General features: G+C 28.6%; 1 protein-coding gene across 4 annotated transcripts in view; it reads right to left on the bottom strand.

Annotated features, from left to right (window-relative positions):
- Window positions 1-6,469: 6,469 nt before the first annotated feature.
- Window positions 6,470-21,356, bottom strand: part of LOC107439058 (regulator of G protein signaling loco) — an 83,945-nt gene continuing 69,058 nt past the window's right edge. For all 4 annotated transcript variants that reach the window (XM_016051524.4, XM_087155876.1, XM_016051523.4 and 1 more), the window contains 4 exons: window positions 19,786-19,885; window positions 17,360-17,511; window positions 15,501-15,648; window positions 6,470-8,412 (listed from right to left, as the gene is read on the bottom strand). In XM_016051524.4, coding sequence (XP_015907010.1) covers window positions 7,721-8,412; window positions 15,501-15,648; window positions 17,360-17,511; window positions 19,786-19,885 — 1,092 coding nt within the window. In that variant the 3' untranslated portion in view covers window positions 6,470-7,720. The remainder of the gene's footprint in view (window positions 8,413-15,500; window positions 15,649-17,359; window positions 17,512-19,785; window positions 19,886-21,356) is intronic.

The raw sequence follows: 21,356 nt of genomic DNA, 5'->3' as shown, positions 1-21,356 counted from the left end.
TTTCAACATGTAGACGGAAACAGTTTTTAAAATAATTTTGTTGGTTTGTAAAAAAAATGACATTTTAGTTTTAAATAAAAGTAGTACTCTGAATTTCAGCTGACTAATTACTTAAATTTGTAGTTTTATAGCTTTAAAAATTCAAGCACCTTAGACAACTATCTTCTAAAAATACGAGTATGAGTTCCCATAAATAATTTTTACTAACTGTAGAATTTGGATAAGTGTTATTTTAGGATGATTTAATTCAATCTATCAAAATTATAGAAGAATTATGCATTTGGAACTTTCTTTTATAGCTTAACAAAAGCAATTACTGCCAAAGGTCTAATATTAAAAATTTCAGGTTGATAAATGATCTCTACTAGTGAAAAAAATATAATGATATACATTATTCTTCATATAATATAAATAATATCTTTATATATATTATATTTTTTATATAGTGAGTCTAAAAATTAATAAACTAGGTGGTCCGTATAACACCTCACCTTCGTAAGTGCTAAAAAGAACAGATTTAAGTTGAGCTACATAAGCTTGAAGTGTAAAATAAATTAATACTTCCAAAAATAGAAAAATATATACTTGAAGTTACGAAATAATAACTCAAGGTAGAACATGGAACACAATAAAAAATAACTAATAAAAAAATAACTAATAAAAAATAACCTTTCCAAGTGCTGAAAATACACTTCAGGTTGATTTATAACAACCAGAAGTGTAAAATGGCCCACCTTAGGCTGAAAAATATATATCTCTACAAGCATAAAATTATATACCTGAGGTTGAAAAATAATTACCTGAAGTCAAACAAAACACACCTGAGGTTGATTTGTAATAACCTGAAGTGTAAAATGACACACCTTAGGTTGTTGAATAAATACTTCCACAAGTGTAAAAAAATATACTTCAGGCTGATAAGTAATAACCTAAGGTTGAAAATGAAACACTTTAAAGTAGTAAATATCTACTTCTCCACAGATGTAAAATTAAACACCTTAGGTTGAAACATATATACCTCTGGAGGTATATTTAAGGTATATATGAGGTTGGTTTTGAGGTATTCATTTGCACCCTTTTCAACTTCAACGACGTATTTAAATAACAACCTCCTTTATACCTTTAAAATATACCTTGTTTATACCTCATTTATACCTCGATTTTTTCATAAGGGTTAGTTGTTACAAACACTTGTTTAAATATAAATACACATCCTATAGGATGAAATTCCAAAAAACGCATATTACATTCAACAATAAATGTTTTTATTTGCAATTGATTTTATTCAATTCAGGATTAAAATTGCATACTATACTGACTTGTTTCTAAAAAATTTAAGATTTCCGAAATTCGCAAATTTTTGAAGTAGTAAAACATAAACAGCTGCATAAAAATGCTCGTAACCTTGAAACAAATTGTCATATAAACTTGAAATCGGATTTAATTTAATTCCGCTCAATATTCTAATGAGTAATAACAATCTACTTAGTAAATAATTAAAGTGGGTAAATTGCGAAAAAATAACATCAAGTGAAAATAGCAGTTTTATGATCAAACATGAAGAAGTGAGCTAGTACAGTTACTAGTTTTCAATTATCAAATATCTAGCAAACTATTGTTATCAACAATTACATAAGTTCTGTAGTTTATTAGTAGAGATTACTTTTTCTTTTAGGTATAAATTCAGATCTATTTCCTAGGGGAAGGCTGAGCAGTAGCTTGCTAGTCTCTTCTTCTGTGCCGCAGCGCATGTGCTATTTACAGCATAGATCAGCTCAGCAATATCAGGGAACTGTGGATAAGCCTTGTAAATATATATATATATATATATATATATATATATATATATATATATATATATATATATATATATATATATATATATATATAAAGTTCATTTTGCATATACCAGTATATAAACAATATAAACTTTGCAACAGATATCTAAGCGGTAATCATACAGCTATAGTAGAATTTCAAAGCAAAATTGCTATTTAAAAAATCTTTCAATTTTCAATAATTTATTTATAAGAGAAATTATGAACATTTTACTCAATTAATCAGCTTGCATACTGCTACGTTAAAACATGTACATTTAAGCAAAATAAAAAAAATAGTTCTATTTGAGTATTTGAATAAATTACAAACAATGAAATATACTGTGCATAACCTGCTGTAACGATTCAACAAAAACGTTACCCTAAACAGCGACAAGAAATGTTTCGATTGTTCTCTCTTATTGCTAAGCCTACAACGATAGCCTCTAAGAATATCCTCCAACTTAAATTATTTATGATCAGGACGTGTCTTTAAAACAAAAATAATAAAATTTAAGTTTGAAAATTGAAACATATTTGATTAAAAGTGATAAAACTAAATTAATAAATGTCAAGCACACTTACAGAATTTCGAATAGACTTTCGATTGTCAACACACACGCCATTTGCCGACTCGCATGGAACTCTGGGAAGTGAGCTAGTTAATATGAAGTGTACTTTAAACAACCTTAAAACAAGCTTAGGTATAAATAAAGTGACTTCATACACCTCAATAAATACTTTACTCTCTTTAGTAGAAAAAAGGTATATTTTTTACACCTCGTAAATACCTCACTCTCTATAGTTGAAATAAGGTATATTTTTTTATACCTCGTAAATACCTCACTCTCGTTAGTTGAAATAAAGCTGATTTTTTTATACCTCATAAAATACCTCTTTTGTTACACGTGTAAGAAAAACAACCTCGTATACCTTAAAAATCACCTTATCAGTCTGGTTGATTTGAAGTGAATTTAAAACTACCTCAAAATAAGCTTAGGAATAAATAAAATGACTTCATATATCTCAATAAATACCTCACTCTCATTAGTTGAAATAAGGTTGATTTTTTCATACCTCATAAAATACCTCTTTTGTTACAAGTGTCAGAAAATCAACCTGGTATACCTGGAAAATTACCTCATCAGCCTGGTTGATTTGAAGTTGATTTTAAACCGCCTCAAAATAAGCTGAAGTATATATAAAACAACCTCGTACACCTTAATTACAACCTTTACGAGGTATAATTTTTATTGCTGTTTTCTCAGCAACCTTAAATATACCTCAAATCAACCTTGATACCTCAAAAATACCTCAAATTAACCTTAAATTTTCGCAAGGGTTACAATACTTTAATTCATTGCTGCAAGTTTCGATTTCTTCAATTTCCCTAAAGCGTTTGAGAGTTTTATTAAGAATGTCTAAGTTTTTAGTTAAAAAACAATGTTTAGGAGTGTTATAAAAATTACTGTCTGAAATAACACCTCAAACAAGATAGCCGAAACAACTTGATTGCAAGAATAAGTTGTCTGCCAGTTTTATTTTATTTTATCGTCATTCAATAATGAAGAGAATAATTCAGCGCCTAATAGAATGTCTATTTTTTGTGGAATAAAAAATGATGGATCAACTAATTTAATTTGCCTGGGAATGTTTAAGCTCGAAAAATTTAATTTTTTAGGTGTAAAATTTGTTACATTGGGAACAATTAATAAATCTATTTCCCCATGCGAATCCTTATTTTCATTTGATAAAAAAGCCGATACTTTTTTCTTTATATTTAATGATGTATCATTCAAACCTAAAGTGACCGCACGTCCCGATTTTGGCGGGACAGTCCCGCTTTTTTGTGGACTGTCCCGCGTCACGCCGATTTTTAAAAATGTCCCGCTTTTTAGAAAATATCTGCATTTCTTATTTTAAATGTACTGTAAAAATATATTACCTATTATTAAGTATTATGGTGAACATAAAGAAATAAAAAATACATTAAAAAAACATATAAAATGCATGCAGAGTAAACTTAATTAGGCAATGTACCGAGTTAGATTTACTCGGTGGTGTTCGATCATTGTCGTTACGTCTCTGCTTAATTCAGATAAGTGCAGACAGTGCGGTTTGTTGTTTTCAATTTGACGTTCGGTTTAACTCATTATTTGATTGACGAAACACCAGAGTAACTGTCGCCACAATGTAACTGTCAATAAGGTAAAATTTAATACTCTTTTTTTAGCCTTTGTAGTAATTTTTTTATTTATTTCTAGTGTTTACCCACAGAATAAAAGATGAGTAAAAAAAGAGAATGCAAATTTAATGAAGAGCTAAGCGGAGAATTTCCATTTATTAAAAAAACCAAAATAGATAAATGCAATGCTGAATTTTTGATCTCACATGGTGGAAAAAACGATATTACTAAACATCTAGCGACAAAGAGGCACAAAAGATTTTTAAATAATGCCGCTTCCTCGTTTAAAATGGAACAGTTTTTTTGCACTGCTAGCTTTGGCAACACGGAAAAACAGCTAGCATTAGCATGTGTTTGTATTTTACAAGCGATACACAATTTAGGAGATTTTTCTGCTTTGACAAAAAAAGATTTCGATCTATCGGGATTAAATTCAGATGGAATGTTAGTTTGAATATTGTTTAAAATTTGACATCTCCTTTCTAAGAATTCGAGGAAATTATCAAATTCAGGCACATCGTTGTCTTTCAATGTTAATTCAAATTGTTTTCGGGTGTCTCTGTCTAATTTATCGAGTACAATATTTAATAATAAAGCGTTGGATAATTTATCTCGTTCCAAATCTAAGATTTTTAATGATCTGAGGTTTTTCAAAATGTTATCCTAAATATTACGGAGATCTTTGCCTGATCCATGCTTTAAGGGATGGATATTTAAAAAGTTTTTGATCTGACAGTTAACAATTATTCTCTTATTTTCATAGCGTTATTCTAACGCTTTAAATAGAGAAGAAAAGTTATCGTCAACAGTTTTTATCTTCTCCTTTAAGAGATCCGATTAAATAATTCAGTTTTTCATGGTCAGAAACTTCAAGATTTTCACTAACTAGGCTATTGAATTGCGTTTTGAACAAGTTCCATTCCTCGAATTTTCCGCTGAAAAACGGAAGTGGGATTTTCGAAAGTTTAATTAACGCCTTTTTAGGCTGATCACTGATAATAGAATTATCAACACTTTGATTTTGCACAATGTCAATGTTTATAGTTTTTAATTTATTAATAGAGGTTTTGAGGCTTACCTCTAATTTTTGAATGTCGTCATCCACTTCAACTTTCTGGAAATCTTCCTCAGCGATTTTGTAGTAGTCATCTTTTAGCGTTTCGAATTTCTGTTGGTTACCAAGCACAATATTCAATTGAGCCTGCAGCTCAGAAATGTCCATCTTGTCTTGTCCTTCTGTGAGGACATTTAATTTCGTTAGCTAGCTTTTTATGCTGCCACGCTTGCGGTTTAGCGCTATGATATTTGCCATATTTTAGCAGAATGAATTTATTAAATTCAATCATAAAGCGTTAATTATTCTGTATTCCATAGGATAATATAGGACACTTTGTATATGGAATTAACATTTCACCTGTACTTAATTTCACATTTAAACTTGTTTTGATATGTGGACTGGGTCAGCTCTCCATCTGTTAAAATTTACGACTTCGTACACCGAGTTAACTTTTCATCTGTTCAAACATCTGCTTTTTACATTTTTCGATACTCTGTTGATGGAGTCATCTTTTCATCTGTTTTGCTATATATATCTTGAATTCAAGTCACCTTTTCTATTCCTCACTGTAAATACTCATCTTCCCTTTGTTTTTCAAACTGGGAATTGTTTTTGTATTTTTAGTTGATCAATAAAATTGCTCCCCGGATGCCCCCGTCAGGGGTCGGAACGGGGTTAAGCGCTGCTGTATTCCATAGGATCTGGATCACCTCCGGGTAGCTATGGACCAAAATGCGCGGAGGTAGCGTAAATGAAGAGTAAGCGTTTTCCCTTTCGGTTGTAGATGAAAGGACTGTAATGGCGTACAAAAACATAGACTGCTTGCCAAGTTGGCGTAATTGCAGTGCACCTAGGAAGATGCTACAACACCAAGAGTGTAATTTACAAATACGGAACACTCATTCAAAAAAAAAAAAACTATTTTGCGAATGGAAAGAGAGGGTTCTTCCACAGTATCTCGCCCATCTTCACAGTGAAATAACTTTCGACACAAATCACTTTTTAACAATATTGATTTTTCAAAACTTATTAATCCTCAAAATGCAGCAGACGGCAATACAGTTGATCATTTTTGTGAAAAATGGACATAAACCGTTCTTCCTCCTTGGTCTATATACGTCAAATTTAATACCTTAACTAATTATGTTTAAATAAACTTTTAGCAGGCGAATTACAGTTGATAAGAAAAATTTTCGTTTTTGCTCTCTAGCATAAGATCAATTTTGGAGATATTGCAAGTATCCTGAATCAGAAAAACAGAAACACCAATTAGGTTTAACAACTTATGTCACATTAAACTCTGTGAAAAAAAAAATTCAAAATAATATAACTATGATGAAATCATTTAATTGCATCAAAAATAGAATATTAAATAAGAAGTGTGATTTGTCACTAATTTAATCAAGAAAAGTAGTGGCTGAAAAAATATATTTATTGAAAATAATGAATAAATAGTTTGACAAATAAATACAATAGAGAAAAATAAAAATATTTAATACAAAATATATATTATTTTGTATGTTAATGTACAAAATATAAAATTTTATGTACAGTTTTCAAAAATTAATTTTATACAAAACAGGAAGCCATTATGTATACAGAGTTATAAAAATATCAATCTTTGTTGTCGCCAATAGTAAATATATACAAAATTATGACCGTATTAAATTTCATAATATACAAAATAAAAACTCCACAAAGGCATCTTCATCATGAAACATTATTAAAAACCATTATACTAAATAAAATAAAAAGTCATGTTCATGAATTTAATATTTTGTACTTTCATAAATGCATAGAGTAACAAAAATTCAAGTCGAAACTTCAAATTTTTTATTTATTTATTATGGAAACTTGTTTGTTTTAAATGCAATTTAAATCAAGTTTTTTACTAAATTCATCATAATCATATATTATTAAAATTGTTGAATATATTTTCATAAAACATAAATTGAATGGTTTGGCATGTTTAAATTACAAGTATGTCTGCTTTTTAATACACAGTAGTATTTGATCCATCATTCCCAGATCTTTCATTTTCCAGTACATATCATTTTATTTTACTGGTCCTGCCATGAATAGTATTCTTGTGTTGTTAATAAAATCCATTAAGATAGTTTTTTAAACACTAGCAGATACCCACACCTATCATTCAAACATTTTACCAACATTAAAAAAAAATTTCTTTTTTGTCTAAATTTTTAGAAATAATTTTTCTATATTGATTTTAATATTTCTTAAGCTCTCAAATCATAAGATAGCTTTTAGTCCAGTTCATAAAAAAATAGTCTGAGAAATTAAAACAAAAACTTAAATCTTAGAATGATATAACTTAATTATATTCTTTAATTGAATCATTTTTATATTTAATTCATTGACCAATAAAAAGAGAAAATATTTTATAATATATTATGAATATGAATTAAAGCAAGAAGAGGTTTGGTTGATAAAAGATAAGGCGAATTAAACAAAAATATTTGTCTTGCCTTTAAATGCAGCAACAGCAAAATTTTACTGTATGATCCCAGGAATTCAAATACCACAATCAAACATACAATCTTTAGAGAATTGCTTTTTGAGAATGAAAAAATACTAAGGTACAGAGAACTTAATATGACACCAAAGAAATTGTGTGTGATGCATATTATATTTCATAAAGCATCATACAAAACTAATATTAAATTCACTGTCTAAATCAAGGTAACTATTTTTCTTCTGTAAAGAGTTATCACCTTTAATAAAATTATCATCATTGCCAGATGCCTCATCATCTGATGTAAGACCAAAACTACCATGAACTAATTGGCGACTAGGAGGACGTGGTGGAGGCCCTCTAGCAGATGCTTTTGGAGGAACTGGAGGTGGTTCATAAGATAGTCTTCTTAATGGTGGTTGGCAGAATGAGGTTTCCTTCAATTTAACAAGAGGTTCATCTATTTGTAGACTGTCAGATGGAAACTCATCTGCTAACAGTGTTACATCAGCTTCTAAATTTAAATCAAAGCTATCAGATGCAATTAAGGTAGAATCTAAATTACCATTAGGTGAAGAACTTGTATTCAATAATTCAGTTCGAATGCGGGGAGGAAGTTTAGGTGGAGTACATTGCCAATTTCTCAGTTTACCTAAATTTTGCAAAAACTTTTCTTCATCAAAACTATTAAGAGAGTAATAAGGCCAACAGTTTTCAAGTAATTGAGTTTCTTGATTGTTATCTGATCTTGGAAAAACAGTAGCAGAACCATTAAAAGGTCTCTTTTTGTTTAATAATGGGCAATTCTCTTTTCCATGAGAAAGGTCCATTGAAACTACATCTAAATTAGAATTTGCAGCCAAATCTTCCTCTTTAATATCTGTAAAAAATATTAAGTAACATTTGCATTAAAAATGCATTAAATAATCCCATTCATATTTTTTAAGGAATATAAATGTAGAATAAGAAATTTAAAATAACAGTGAATTCCAACAAATTGATATAAAATGCAATTAATCTTGTAAATTAGCTTTGTATGTTATTTTAACACTGTAATAAACATTTTTGCCCTTATAACCTAAATAGTAAGTTGGGCAGAAAAATTAAAATATCAAATAATATAAATATAGAAATTAAAATATCAAATAATATAAATATAAAAATTTCAATATCAAATAATATAAATTCCTCAGGATTTGGGAAAAAAATTGTCAACTACTATTATAAGAAATAACACAAAACTTTTGTTTTTGAATTAGACTAGAAGTGTAAAATTCAAAAGATGATGATTGAGAAGTATGAGAAATTGCATAATCCAAACACTTCTAAATTTATAAAATAATTATGTAAGTATATTTTGAGAAAGATTAAAAAATGGGTTAACATAGAAGTGTTTCCATTATTTTGTCCAACTCCTGTATATAAAAAATATATTAGTTGCAGGAAGATGATAAAAACGGAGATTTGATCAAATGCACCGGTTAGTGTTATTATTACCTAAAACTCATGCATTGCGTTGTGTACTTTTTCTTTCCATAAAAATTTGTTATTTATGACCCCAGTTTACAGCATGGGATATCTTACCTGTATATCTGCAAAGTAAAATTTTCCCAACCACATTACTACATAAATGAATACTTTTTAAGGTATAGAAAAAACATTTAGTAAATAAAAAAAGGAAAGTCCTTACGGGACTGGTAAGATAAATACATAACCAAAAAACACAATTGTTAAGGCAACCTCACTAGTCCCCCCATTCCACACAGCACTATGGATAGCAGATAATCACTATAGTGAGATTTACACTATAGCGTTTGCGCTATAGACAGTTACCATCACACCAACTTTAGTTTACATCACCTGAAAGGCTTGTTCACATTCACCTCCCCATCGGCCAGCACGTCTCAACATAACTCAGCCACGTGGGGATTCAAACTACCCCTTATCAAAACTCTCATTTCAGACCATTAGACTTCTAAACTAAATCACCTCATCAGTCAATACTTTAGGGGTGTAATTCATTTTTAGGCGGTGATGAAATCTATATATATTCACCTAACTCACAAGTTTACTTAGTGATCTTGCATTATTAAGTTGTCAACCACTCTCATATACCACTAGTGCCGACTGATGCCAACTTCCAACCTCGGAAGTTTCCTTACTAGTGGGGTGCCACCCCAACCAGTAAAAGCATACAAAAGGATTTTATCCAAATTTACACATATAAAAATTTACACTATGAGAAAATGATTGTTAATATTACATAATTACAAAAATCTATTGGAAATTGATTTTAAATTTAAATTAAAATAATACCATAATTTGAGAAAAAAAATGTTTTACTATTATATCGATTAATCAGGATAAATTTAAATATGTTCATGCTGCCATCTATTGGCAAAAAAAGAAAAATAAAAGTACTACTGTGAAGATACTTCAACAGTACTAATACCCCCGTCCCAAAAAGAAATTTGTTTTTAACAAAAAGAAATTTACATTAAAGAGCAAAAAAAATTTTTTTTTAATTTATAAAAGCTTAAAAATTAATTCAGAACTAAATTTACCTTAAAGAGTAAAAAAATAAAAACTTATTTCTAAGCCAAAACTTCTCATTTCAAAAGAAGCACCACAAAGAAATTTTAATTTCAACATCTCCTGAATATAACCAAAATTTAGCTCAGCAGTAAATAAGGTAATCGCCTTAACTTGGCGCCGAGGTAATTAGAGAACCCTAAGCACAAGAATCAATTTAAATTTCACGTCCTCAAATTTTACTTTTACCATTCTGTAATTCAATATCTTAAGGTGATGTAAACTAAAGTTGGTGTGATGGTAACTGTATTAATTTAATCTCACTATAGTGATTATCTGCTATCCATAGTGCAGTGTGGAATGGGGGGACTAGCGAGGTTGTCTTTAACAATATTGTTTTTTGGTTGTAATGTATTTATCTTACCAGTTCCGTAAGGACTTTCCTTTTTTTTTTACTTTGCAGATATACATGTAAGATATCCCATGCTGTAAACTGGGGTCAAAAATAACAAATTTTTTTTGAAGAAAAAAAAATGTTTTACTATTATATAGATTAATCAGAATAAATTTAAATATGTTCATGCTGCTACCTATTGGCAAAAAAGGAAAATAAAAGTATTACTGTGAAGATACTTCAACAGTATACTGTTTGTCTACGATAGATACTCTGACCGCCACAAAGTTTGCAGCAGTCTGGTGCTATGGAAACAAGAAGAGGGCATTTTAGGGAGGATAGCTTTGATGATTGCTTGTATGAGAAGTATACCAAATTGGCTGACTCAGCCACCAGTAGGAGACTTATTTAATCTGATTCAAGAACTCTTTTAAGATTCGCATGAATACTTCTTTCTTACTTAAAATTATTCTCTCTACTCAATCGGTTGCTATTTTTGAAATACAAAGGGAAAAAAGTTAACAAATTCAGACATTAAGGGTAGTACAGGTTTTTTTAATGTTACTTTATAATTTTACGATATTTATTATGAATGTTCATTGATTGTTAGATGGTTTGATTTCAAAACTTGCACATTTTTTTAAGCAGTTAATTTCTTTTATTATTTGAATTTTCTGGAAAGAGTGAAGAGCTTAAACTTAATAACTCCGGTTTTAAAAGGTGATAAAACCTTTGCTGAAAATAGAAATAGTTCACGTTATCTGTGCCGGAGAAATATTAAATATCTTTGTTTTTATTATTTATTTTTTATTATTTTTTTTGAAACTGAAAGCAAGTTACCGCAACTAGGATGAAATCTAAAGCTATCAACGATGATTTTTATCAGCACCCATCAAACCATCTGAAATTATCTAAGTATTTTTTGCTTAAATTACGTTTTCTTATTCCTATTTTATAGTAACCTGTATTGTTTTTCTCACTATTTATTAAAAACAGTTTTTTTTGCACATTTATTTTTTCCTTAATAACCAATTTACTATGTATGATAAATTTATAGATGAGTTATTTATTGATAAAACATTGAGCTGCTTTAAACAATTTTATACAATTTCCATATATATTCTATTTATCAATCAATATTCATAGAAATAACAATTTCAATTTGTCATTGTATTTGGACAAATAGTATCGATGAAAATCAGAAGAGAGCTGAAACATAAAAAGGAACAATTTATTTAAGCTATTAAATTTAATAATTAATGAAAGACTTCCTGAAATTTTGAAAATGTTAGTTACAAATGCTTCTTTTGTGAAAACACTGTAGCTCTTTTAAAACCATTTGAAGGCCAGGGAAAACATGAAAGGGGTTTTTTCTTTAAAAGGTCTGAATGTGTGTAAAAATAAATATTCATACTCCAAACAGGAGATTGACATTTATGAATAGTACAATAAGAAGGATACTCTTTATTATGAACTGCAGGATGCCTGTAAGCTTTAGTCCCTCTGCTACTGCCCACTGATGAGAAATGTGTCATCTCTTTTGTAAGCTCCATGAGAAAATCTTAGTTTCACTAGAAATATATTCCTTTAGGTGCCCTGAGTCTATGCCCCTTTTTACACATTCTTTTCGCTGGCTTTTACACTAACATTAATGACAGGAATAAGCAGGGACAAGAACAAAAAAATTGCTTGCTTAAACATTTTGTTACAACAGCTCTTTCAATAATTTCTCCTGCTACAAAAATATGAAGGCTTCTTTTGTTGGGAAGGGGTTTCAAGGAGTCAAGAAAAGTTTGATGAATGTGAAAGAAAAGTTCTCACATTCTAACTTTTCCAAGAAAAAAATATTGCAAATCAGCGATTTCCAAGTTATTCTGAGAATTTTAAATATATTATCTGTCATTGGATAGTTAATATATTATCCGCCAAAGCTCGTTAACTTATTTTTATTTTCCTTACTTACTAATTTGAATTTAAAAACCTTTCAAATGTCTCTTTTATTTCAATACATAAAATAAAACACTAGCAAATTTTGCTTATTAAATATAAAGGAATTTGAAACTAATATTTTCATATTCAGAGAGAGAAAGAATTAAATTTTATGTTCAGTAGTTTAAAATTATTTTTTTTAAACAATCGCCGTTTTGCTCTGTTTTCTGTTTCTTATTACAGTATAGTATTGTTTTGTCCAAATCAGTATAGTAGTTTCTTAATTATGACTAATAATTTATTGTATTTTTGTGTCTGTTTTTGTTTGTTAGGATGTTGATTAACTGTGTAAAATTTAGGTTTCGCACGTAGTTACTAATACGATAGCAGCCATTTGTCATGCTCTTTGAGCTGGTTGATGGAGAGGTAATTTAAGGGCTTTTTCCTTAGCTTCATTAGCAAAACACTCAAACGCATTGTGCAGAATTTTACGCACTTGTGATTTTAAAACTTCACCTTTTTTTAATTTAAAAGGCATTTCTCAAAATTCAAAAAAATTAAAAGAGGAAAAATAAAATAAAAAATTTACAACACAAATAAATTTGTTGAATTTTTTTTCTAAAACAGAAGCTTTTGAAAAAGAGAAAAGATTAAAAAAAGGAATCTAACGCTCTAAACGATGTTTCAGCCGCAAATGCTCATTTCTCTTCACTCTAGGGCTAATACAATAGACCAAAGTCTCCTTTTCTCCCACCAAAACCAGTCCTAAAGAGAAACCCCGCACCCCTACTTGAAATAATCATACCTCGTTACCATAGTCACAGCCACACCTCCAGACGAATGTCTATCAGAGTACCTATCGTAGACAAACAGTACAGACCACTTGTTTATCGCTTTTTTAGCAGTTAATGCTTCAGAATTCCACTTGTTTCTTAAAATCCAGATTTTTTTTATTGCTGTATTTTTTTTATACATGCTTTGTGACGGTACAAAAAAACTGAGGAATTTTTTTTTTGTATAATGGATAAGATAAAAGAAATAATAAACTATCAACACACATAATCCAAAAGTATCTGCAGTCATGCAGAAAATAGTCTTTTCTTTGAAAACTGCTCTTTGAAAAAAACCTTTGTTCCAAAAATAGTAAAACATGAAAAATTTTAAATATATCAGACATACATAATAAACAATATATACATTGAGAAGACTGTCACATATACACTTAATGTAATGTGACAATTTTATTTCTAATTTTATTTAAGCCTTCAATTTTTTCTTTAAACGTTATTCCTCTTTTTTTATTTTAGCAATCTTTTTAACTTTCTTGGTGACCTTTCTCATGGTCGTTGCGGTCATCGCACTTCCTGTGGGGAAAGTTAACCAACCCCTCTATTCACGCCTTTCTTTTTCCTCTTTTAATTTTAGGGGGGCTAACTAGCCAATCCCTTTACTTTAAATTTCAAACTCTCCGCCTCTTTAAATTTAATTGGTCGTAGTTTTTCTGGTCTACCCGAGTTAAGGAATTTTAAGTCTTTTTTGAAGACATTCTCTTTCTCTCGAGCCTGGTTCCTGGCTGGTTCCTTTTTTTTCTCCGAGATGCGGACTTTGGTCCGTATCGAGGGATTTCTTTTTTACTTTTTTTTTAAACCTTTATCTTAAATTAAATCCATAGCTGTAATAAATTTCTGAAAAATTTAAAATCAACAGTTTATACCTTTAATTTTTCTTTAACATTAAAAGTCCTCTCAAATTTAAGTTTTCTTTTCATATTTATTATAACGATTAAATTACTCGTTCTTTTATATTTTGCTTTTATGTATGACGCCTTCATTGTTTTAATTCTCTTATCACCCATTTCTAATAATCGCCATTCATGTGTAGTAATTGTAACGATCGATATTTGTTACTAAATAAAAATAATTTGTTAATAATTGAATGTGGTGCTGAAGTGCTTATTTCCCCGTCTTCCTTTGATGTCTGTTTGTTTAATATGTCCTCATGTATGGTGAGTACCCTTTTATTATTGTTTTGGGCATTGTATTCTTGGTAATATTGGAAACATCAATTTACCCCATTTATCTTAAATACTTATATCTGGATATAGCATGACCTTGTTTCTTTATCTTTAATTATTTTTTTGGTTTTGCCCTTTTTCCAAATTTGGTGATACCAAATCATCCAATTTTGTTCAAACCTCACACTTTGTGACCCTTTGAACCTATTGGGTTATTGTTATCCCACATTAGCATTGTACTACCACTTTCCTTAACGATCACGCTCCCCTTAATTTAATTTAATTACCCCTTTTATATATTTCGGCCTTAATTTGTTTGATCACGACATTCCTATCATTTAACCTTTTTAATCATGACTATATCCAATTATTAGTACATATACCAAATATATTGCAATCTATTAATTACACAAATAACTTTACTTTACTTTATACGCACCAAAATATAAATTTTTATTTAACTTTTACAAAGACAATATAAATAATCCATAAAAGTAAGAAGTATACTTTTGCTCCTACAATTCTTCCCCACAAAATTGATATTAATCCCTTTGCATCTAATTTCAGCAATTGTGTTCCATCTCTCCTTAATGCAAAATTATATTTAGTTTTCCTAAAATCACCACTTCTGTTCATTCGCATTATACCTTGGAAAATGATAGTTTCGCAGAGTTGAGTTGGAAAAAAAAGACTTGCAGATTGATGGCTTATTCACGAAATGACAGAATATGAAACTTTTTGGCTAAAGTGGAAATTAACCTTTTCCCTTCGAGAGCAGCGTGTATACTACTATTCATAATTTTTATTTTTTGTCACTGCATTGCATAAATTTTGTCATCGTCTGCTTCTTATTTTTGTTTAATGAATAATGTAGGAAATATTTCTCTTAAAAAATATTTGCCCAATCACAAGCAATTTTTTGCTGCATAATCATATATATTTTTTAAAAAGTTAATTTTTAAAAAAAATCAGTAAAATTTAAAACTCTCCATGTATGTCAATATTATTTAACTATGCATATTTCAGATTATTTTGAAGAAAGAAAAACAAAGGGTTAAGAAAAATAGTATAATCTGTTTGAAAAAGATTGAAAAATTACTTTTTATTCTCGATGGGTTGTGAGGCAAGAGAGGTTTATTCTCATTGGGTAACTTCAGTGCTTCAATTTTACTGGAACATTGAGAAGAATCAATATCTTGATGGGGAATATGAGAAAACAAATTTGAAGACTTGTAAGTGCTTTTATCCTAAAAAAAAAAAAAAATTAAATTTTAAATTAAAAAAGAAAAAAACATTTTGACCTTAAATTGAAACTTTTAAATTGCAATATTTTTAAATCTTGAAGCCAGAAAGAACAATAAATTGTAAAAAACGAAAAAAAAATTTAAACTTTTAAATATCTAAAAAATAGTTATTCCTTAAAAAAAAAAAAAAAGAACTACAGAGGATAACAAATAGCAAATCAAAGAATTAGAATAGGGGTGAAAATTAGGCAAACTTTGTCCTGTCTGAAGGTTCTACCTTGCCCGACAATCACTGTAAGCAATCATTTCTCTATGCTACAAAATTAGAGTTTTATAAATTGTTATAAACAGCAATCTTACAAAATTTCATCCATCTGTCTAGAAAACTAATGTTAGATTTACATCACATTATATAGGTAATTAAATGATTTCTACAATGAACCTTCGTAAGAATTCTATTAGAAATAAAGAGACAGATAAGCATTACTTATCACAATTAATATATCAAAGTTAGAACAGCTGATTTCACAGAACACTTATTTCGCTAAAATGAAACATTTCATTAATTTCTCAAAAATTTAAACATTAGTTAAGACAGATTACTCAGTTCATTATGACAAAATCAAAAAGTATTTGATGCATACAAAAAAATTCGCAAGTCATATCTTAAAAACATATCAGGATATATCTTTATAAAATACTGTTGAAAAAAATTTCTTATCATTCTGCAAATTACTGATGTTCCCCCGGTAGCAGGAAACTTCTTGCTCAGCATCTGCAGGTTATTTTACACCTCAGATATTTTTTTTCCATTTAAATAAACAACAAATTGAGAAAAATTGCTAACAGAAAGAGCCTGAGAACAAGTAAAATTTACAGATAAAACGAAAAAGATGATTTTTCTATCAGAGAAATAAGGAACGGTTTCCTTTTTTTTTCAAAAAAAAAAAAAAAAAAAAAAAAAAGACGCCAACTTAATGTTTACATCTTTGGTTACTGTTTTATTTGTCTGCAGAGTATCTGTGATGGTAAGTTTGTGAATTTCATTTAAATAATTAAAATAAGTTATAAATAAGCACAAGACAGAACACCATAAATTACAATTCTTTTAATTTCATCCCTTAAAATTACAAGATTTCAATTTAATATTATCATTTCCAAGCTAAACCTTCCTATCTGGTTTCTTTATTGGGCTTAGTATAAGCATCTGTTTTTTCTCCTTTTGGGCAAATCCAAAGTATGATTGTACAAAGTTCAAATTAAATTTAAACAGAAAGCTTTTGTGTATAACTTTATTATACTTAATATTCTCAAATTGTGCTAAAGTTATGTTAGATTAAGGTTAATATTTACAATTACAATCTCTGCTTGACTGTGCTGTAATCACACACAAATTTATTTTTTATAGATAGTGCTGCAGATTGACTGTAAATTCTGCTACCGACCTGATACTAAAAGAAAACAAAAGATTCAATACATTAAAAATTGCTGATTTTTATTCAAAGTATTAATTTCGATTCCAAATTAACATTTAAAAAAATTAACAATAACTTAAAAAATTTAGTAAGTCTTTGCAGTTAATGCAAATAAATTATCAAAATAAGCTAAGTTAAGAACAGTTCTTATTTTATCTATTAACCACTTTAACTGTATTTTTAAAACATTAAAAAAATAATAATAATAAAGCCTATTTCATTTAATATAACAATCTTACATTTTCTTTTGATTTTTCCTGGTCAATAGACCCTAAGCCATCATATTGAAACTCTGGCCTTGTTTTTAGCAAGTCGTCAAAAATTTGGTTCGTTAATTCTTCTAAGTCAGGAAAGGGATGAGTTGACTTCTCTTTGCTAACAACAAATGGATCTGAGGAAGTTGAAAAATTTAATTACAAAAATACATATTTATTTTTTATGATAAGGCAATTATAATACTAACTCCTTAAAATAACAATATTAGACATTATAAAAAAGGTAAAACATTGTGGTCCAATGATCAGCAATGCGTCCAATCTGACATTAATTACTAGACAGCCTGTAACATATCAATTTGAAGAGAGGTTGACTTTTTCAATCAAGTCACCACTGAGGATTGAACTTTAGTCTTTCATAATGACAGTTCACCACGGAACTGGTTGAGAATATAATGCAAATGCAACAACAAATGTGAATTATATTTTACACAGCAGCAAGAATAAATGTGCTATATGGTTAAAAGTAAAGTTCTTGTAAACAACAATAAAAAAAATATCTTCCATAAATAATCCAAAGCAATGTTAATATATCTTGAAAATTATAGGGAGAACGAATCTAAAAAAAAAAAACTGACATTTTTTGATACCATAAACTTAAATTTTCGTGCCTAAGTTAGAGCATATACATAATTCCTTAGGTGTCATGTTTCATAAAATATATATAAATAAAATGTATAGAAACATCGAATTAGAAAAAGAAAGGCTTTATTAACCCCTTGCTTGCCCAGCAAATTTTCGAGATTCATCCCCCCACCCCCCAGTGACATCAGTCTCCACATAAGCGCACATATTTTGGTGCGTATTAGAGAAAAAGAGAGGCACGATTTTCAATCAAAAAACTGTTTACTTTTACACAGTAAAAGAAAGAAATAACGAATTACAAAAATTAAAGTGAAACAGTATAATGATAAAAACAATAATATTTAAAGTATAACTGCACAGCTATGATTTACTTTCCAGCAACTTCCCCTTCTCACCCATCCCACCTGCCTTTGGGTCAGGCAATGGGTTAAAACAAGTATTTTTGTTAAAAAAAAATTTCAAGAATAACTGACACTTATATTTTTCTTACATATTTTAAAAACATAAAATACATTATTTATTAAGATATTTGAACAATGTAACAAATTTAAGACATTAAAATCTAATTAAGATATTAAAATCTACTTTAACACCACCAAAACAATGTCATATATGTCGAAAATATGAAAAGAATTGACAGCCATGTATATATACATATTGCATTGAACAAAATCGAAGAAGAAAACACCATTAAGTAATCAAATTTAAAAAACTAATTAATAAAATATTTCTAAAATTTGTAATCTAAAAATCACATTTTCATGTAATAAGATAGAATCTAAATACCTTAATAGGTTGACCTTAAATATGCTTATTAATTTGAGCAAACAATATTTATAGTTTATAATCAGACACCAAAAGAAACACTTTATCTGAATAACATTATTTTTTCCGATTAATTGAGATTGATAACCTTCACTATAAAGAGTAACTGTAATCTGGAAAATATAGTTTGAATGGAGAGCAGTTCAAAGTTTTAACCTCATAATATTAATGGCATTTATACCATATTTTGCACAGAATTGTAAGACTCATTTATTCAAAATAAATAAATGCAAAAAAAATCACATGCAAAAAATTACATATTATGTCAAAATTAGTGAACCACAAAAGTCAAAAAAATTATTTGACTATTATTATATTAATAATAAATGATCTGAAAATATTACATTTTGAATGAAATTGTCTCTGGAAAAAAAAAAGAAGTTTTACAATTAAGTTCAAAATTTTTTGATAGTTCTGGAGATAAAGAGAAAAAATGCAAATACTGAAATTAGGAAGAGAAGGTTTAACCTTTTGGCTGCTTTTCTTTCTAAACAGTTGAGACCATATTAACCAATATTTGGCCACCCCTGAAAGCAGAATATATTGACTCAATCTGCAGCACAACCTTCATAGATTCAAATATGTCTGTAACGCTAACTCAGACAAAAACTATAATAGTATAAATAAGGTAAACAGAGATTAATTAATCTACAAATGCTATGATAATCTGCAGTGTCTACTGCCATGCAGCATGGTTTTTGCAACCAAGTATTTGCACTACATATTTTGAGATTAGGAATCAAAATATTATAAATCTATCAAAATGAAGATAGGCTTATTAAGAGAAAGTATGTTTCTGTGCTTGATTTTGTAACTTAAAATATCCTTTGCATAATTAATTAGAATAGACTCTCAAACCATAGTAGATGAAAATCTGAACACTAGCAGATGAAAATTTATTAAGTTGATCTGCTTTTAATTTTATACACTCGACATATACATTTAGAATAAATAAATTGTAACACAATAACTAGACTTACCACAGACATTGGAAAATGTTTCTTTCATCTCAATAGTTATTCTTTGATTATCAATTATAGTAATAGGTGCACTAATTACTACTGGTTTCTGTAAGGAAGCCTGTTGAAAAAAAATAGAAAATTAGAAAAAAAAATTGAACTCAGATAAAAGCTTAAACAAAATCATAATAAAAGGAAATATATGCTTCCTTTTTTAATCAAACATTATAGTCTACCACAATACTGATTAGTCTAAAAAATACTGAGCTTTTTTGATTTTGTATTAAACACAATTATTTATTTTTACTCTAGGAAAAGTATGACATTTATGTAAAATCCATAATTTGATTTGTGGCTTCTTTAAGTACAAATATAAATCTATCATCTCATTTTTTATAGCTGCATTTTACGCAAGCAAATATAAAAAATAGGGTTTTCATTCAAATCTGGAAGAAAAAATTTGCAGTGTTTTTTCTGTACATATTATGCACTATATATTTAAAGGGAAAACACAATCAATGTGTTCTAGTGTGAGTTATATTCAGGGGTCTGTCCAGATATTTTGTGAAAGGTCCTGTTTTTGTAAAATTACTCGTAATTTGTGAATATAAAATAAGCGTTAAGTCACATTCGTTCATCCAGGGTCCTGCTTTTGTGAAAATAGGGTCCTGTTATTGCAAAAAACCTTTTCAAGGATTTTTTAAATTGTAAATGAATACAAGATTATGCTCAACTCTGTAAAATTATAATAAAAAAATAAAATTTTCAAAAATAAACAGCTATTGCTCCTACTAAATTAGAGATGCAACATACAAATATTTGGTATTTAGCCTATACTGCACAATACAGAATATTCATTTCGGACACATAAAGGAAACAAAATCACTCACATTTTTAATAATTACAATTGACATATTTTAAATAACACAACTTAGCTATGTATCACTTCTAATGACTCACACATTAAGTAAATGTAAACAATTATTAAATTTATAATACTTTTTTCAAAAAATTGACAAAAGTTAATTTTTATTTACATCATATTTTAACAATTAATTTTATGAATAATATATTGCTCAATTATATATTTACAAAAAAAAAATCATTTAATACCAATAAGAATGAACACACGATATTTATAGAAGTCGAAATATTTTCTTAGAATACACCATTTGGAATTTAAAAATTTCGACTTCGAAGAGGTTAAGGTACATAATATAAATGAAATGAGAACAAACTTAGTCTTAGAAGCAGAAAAACATGATTTAAAAAATATTAGAGCAATATACGTCGATTGCCAGTAGATTTGAAAATATCTATAATAGCTGAACACTCAGCATCAGTCAACTTTTCCGGCCCATTTACAATAATATGCAAATGTCTATTGAGTGTCCCTTGTTTCATCCTCGTTCGCAACTCAGTGCAAACAAGATTCATTTTCAAAAATAACCTTTCAACAGAAGCTGTTGACGTTGGTATAATAACTGACAATGTTAATAGTTTTAATAAATTAGGAAAAGTTTCCCAGCAATAGGATTCTTTTTAAAAAGAATTTAATGCATCAAGGGAAGATATGTTCTTCTCAACACATT

The sequence above is a fragment of the Parasteatoda tepidariorum genome, chromosome 12 (assembly GCF_982258835.1).
Source record: "Parasteatoda tepidariorum strain Cologne lab strain chromosome 12, Ptep-v5.0, whole genome shotgun sequence".
Classification (NCBI taxonomy): Eukaryota; Metazoa; Arthropoda; class Arachnida; order Araneae; family Theridiidae; genus Parasteatoda; species Parasteatoda tepidariorum.
Note: the sequence above shows the minus strand (reverse complement) of the source record. Positions and strands in the feature narration are given on the sequence as shown.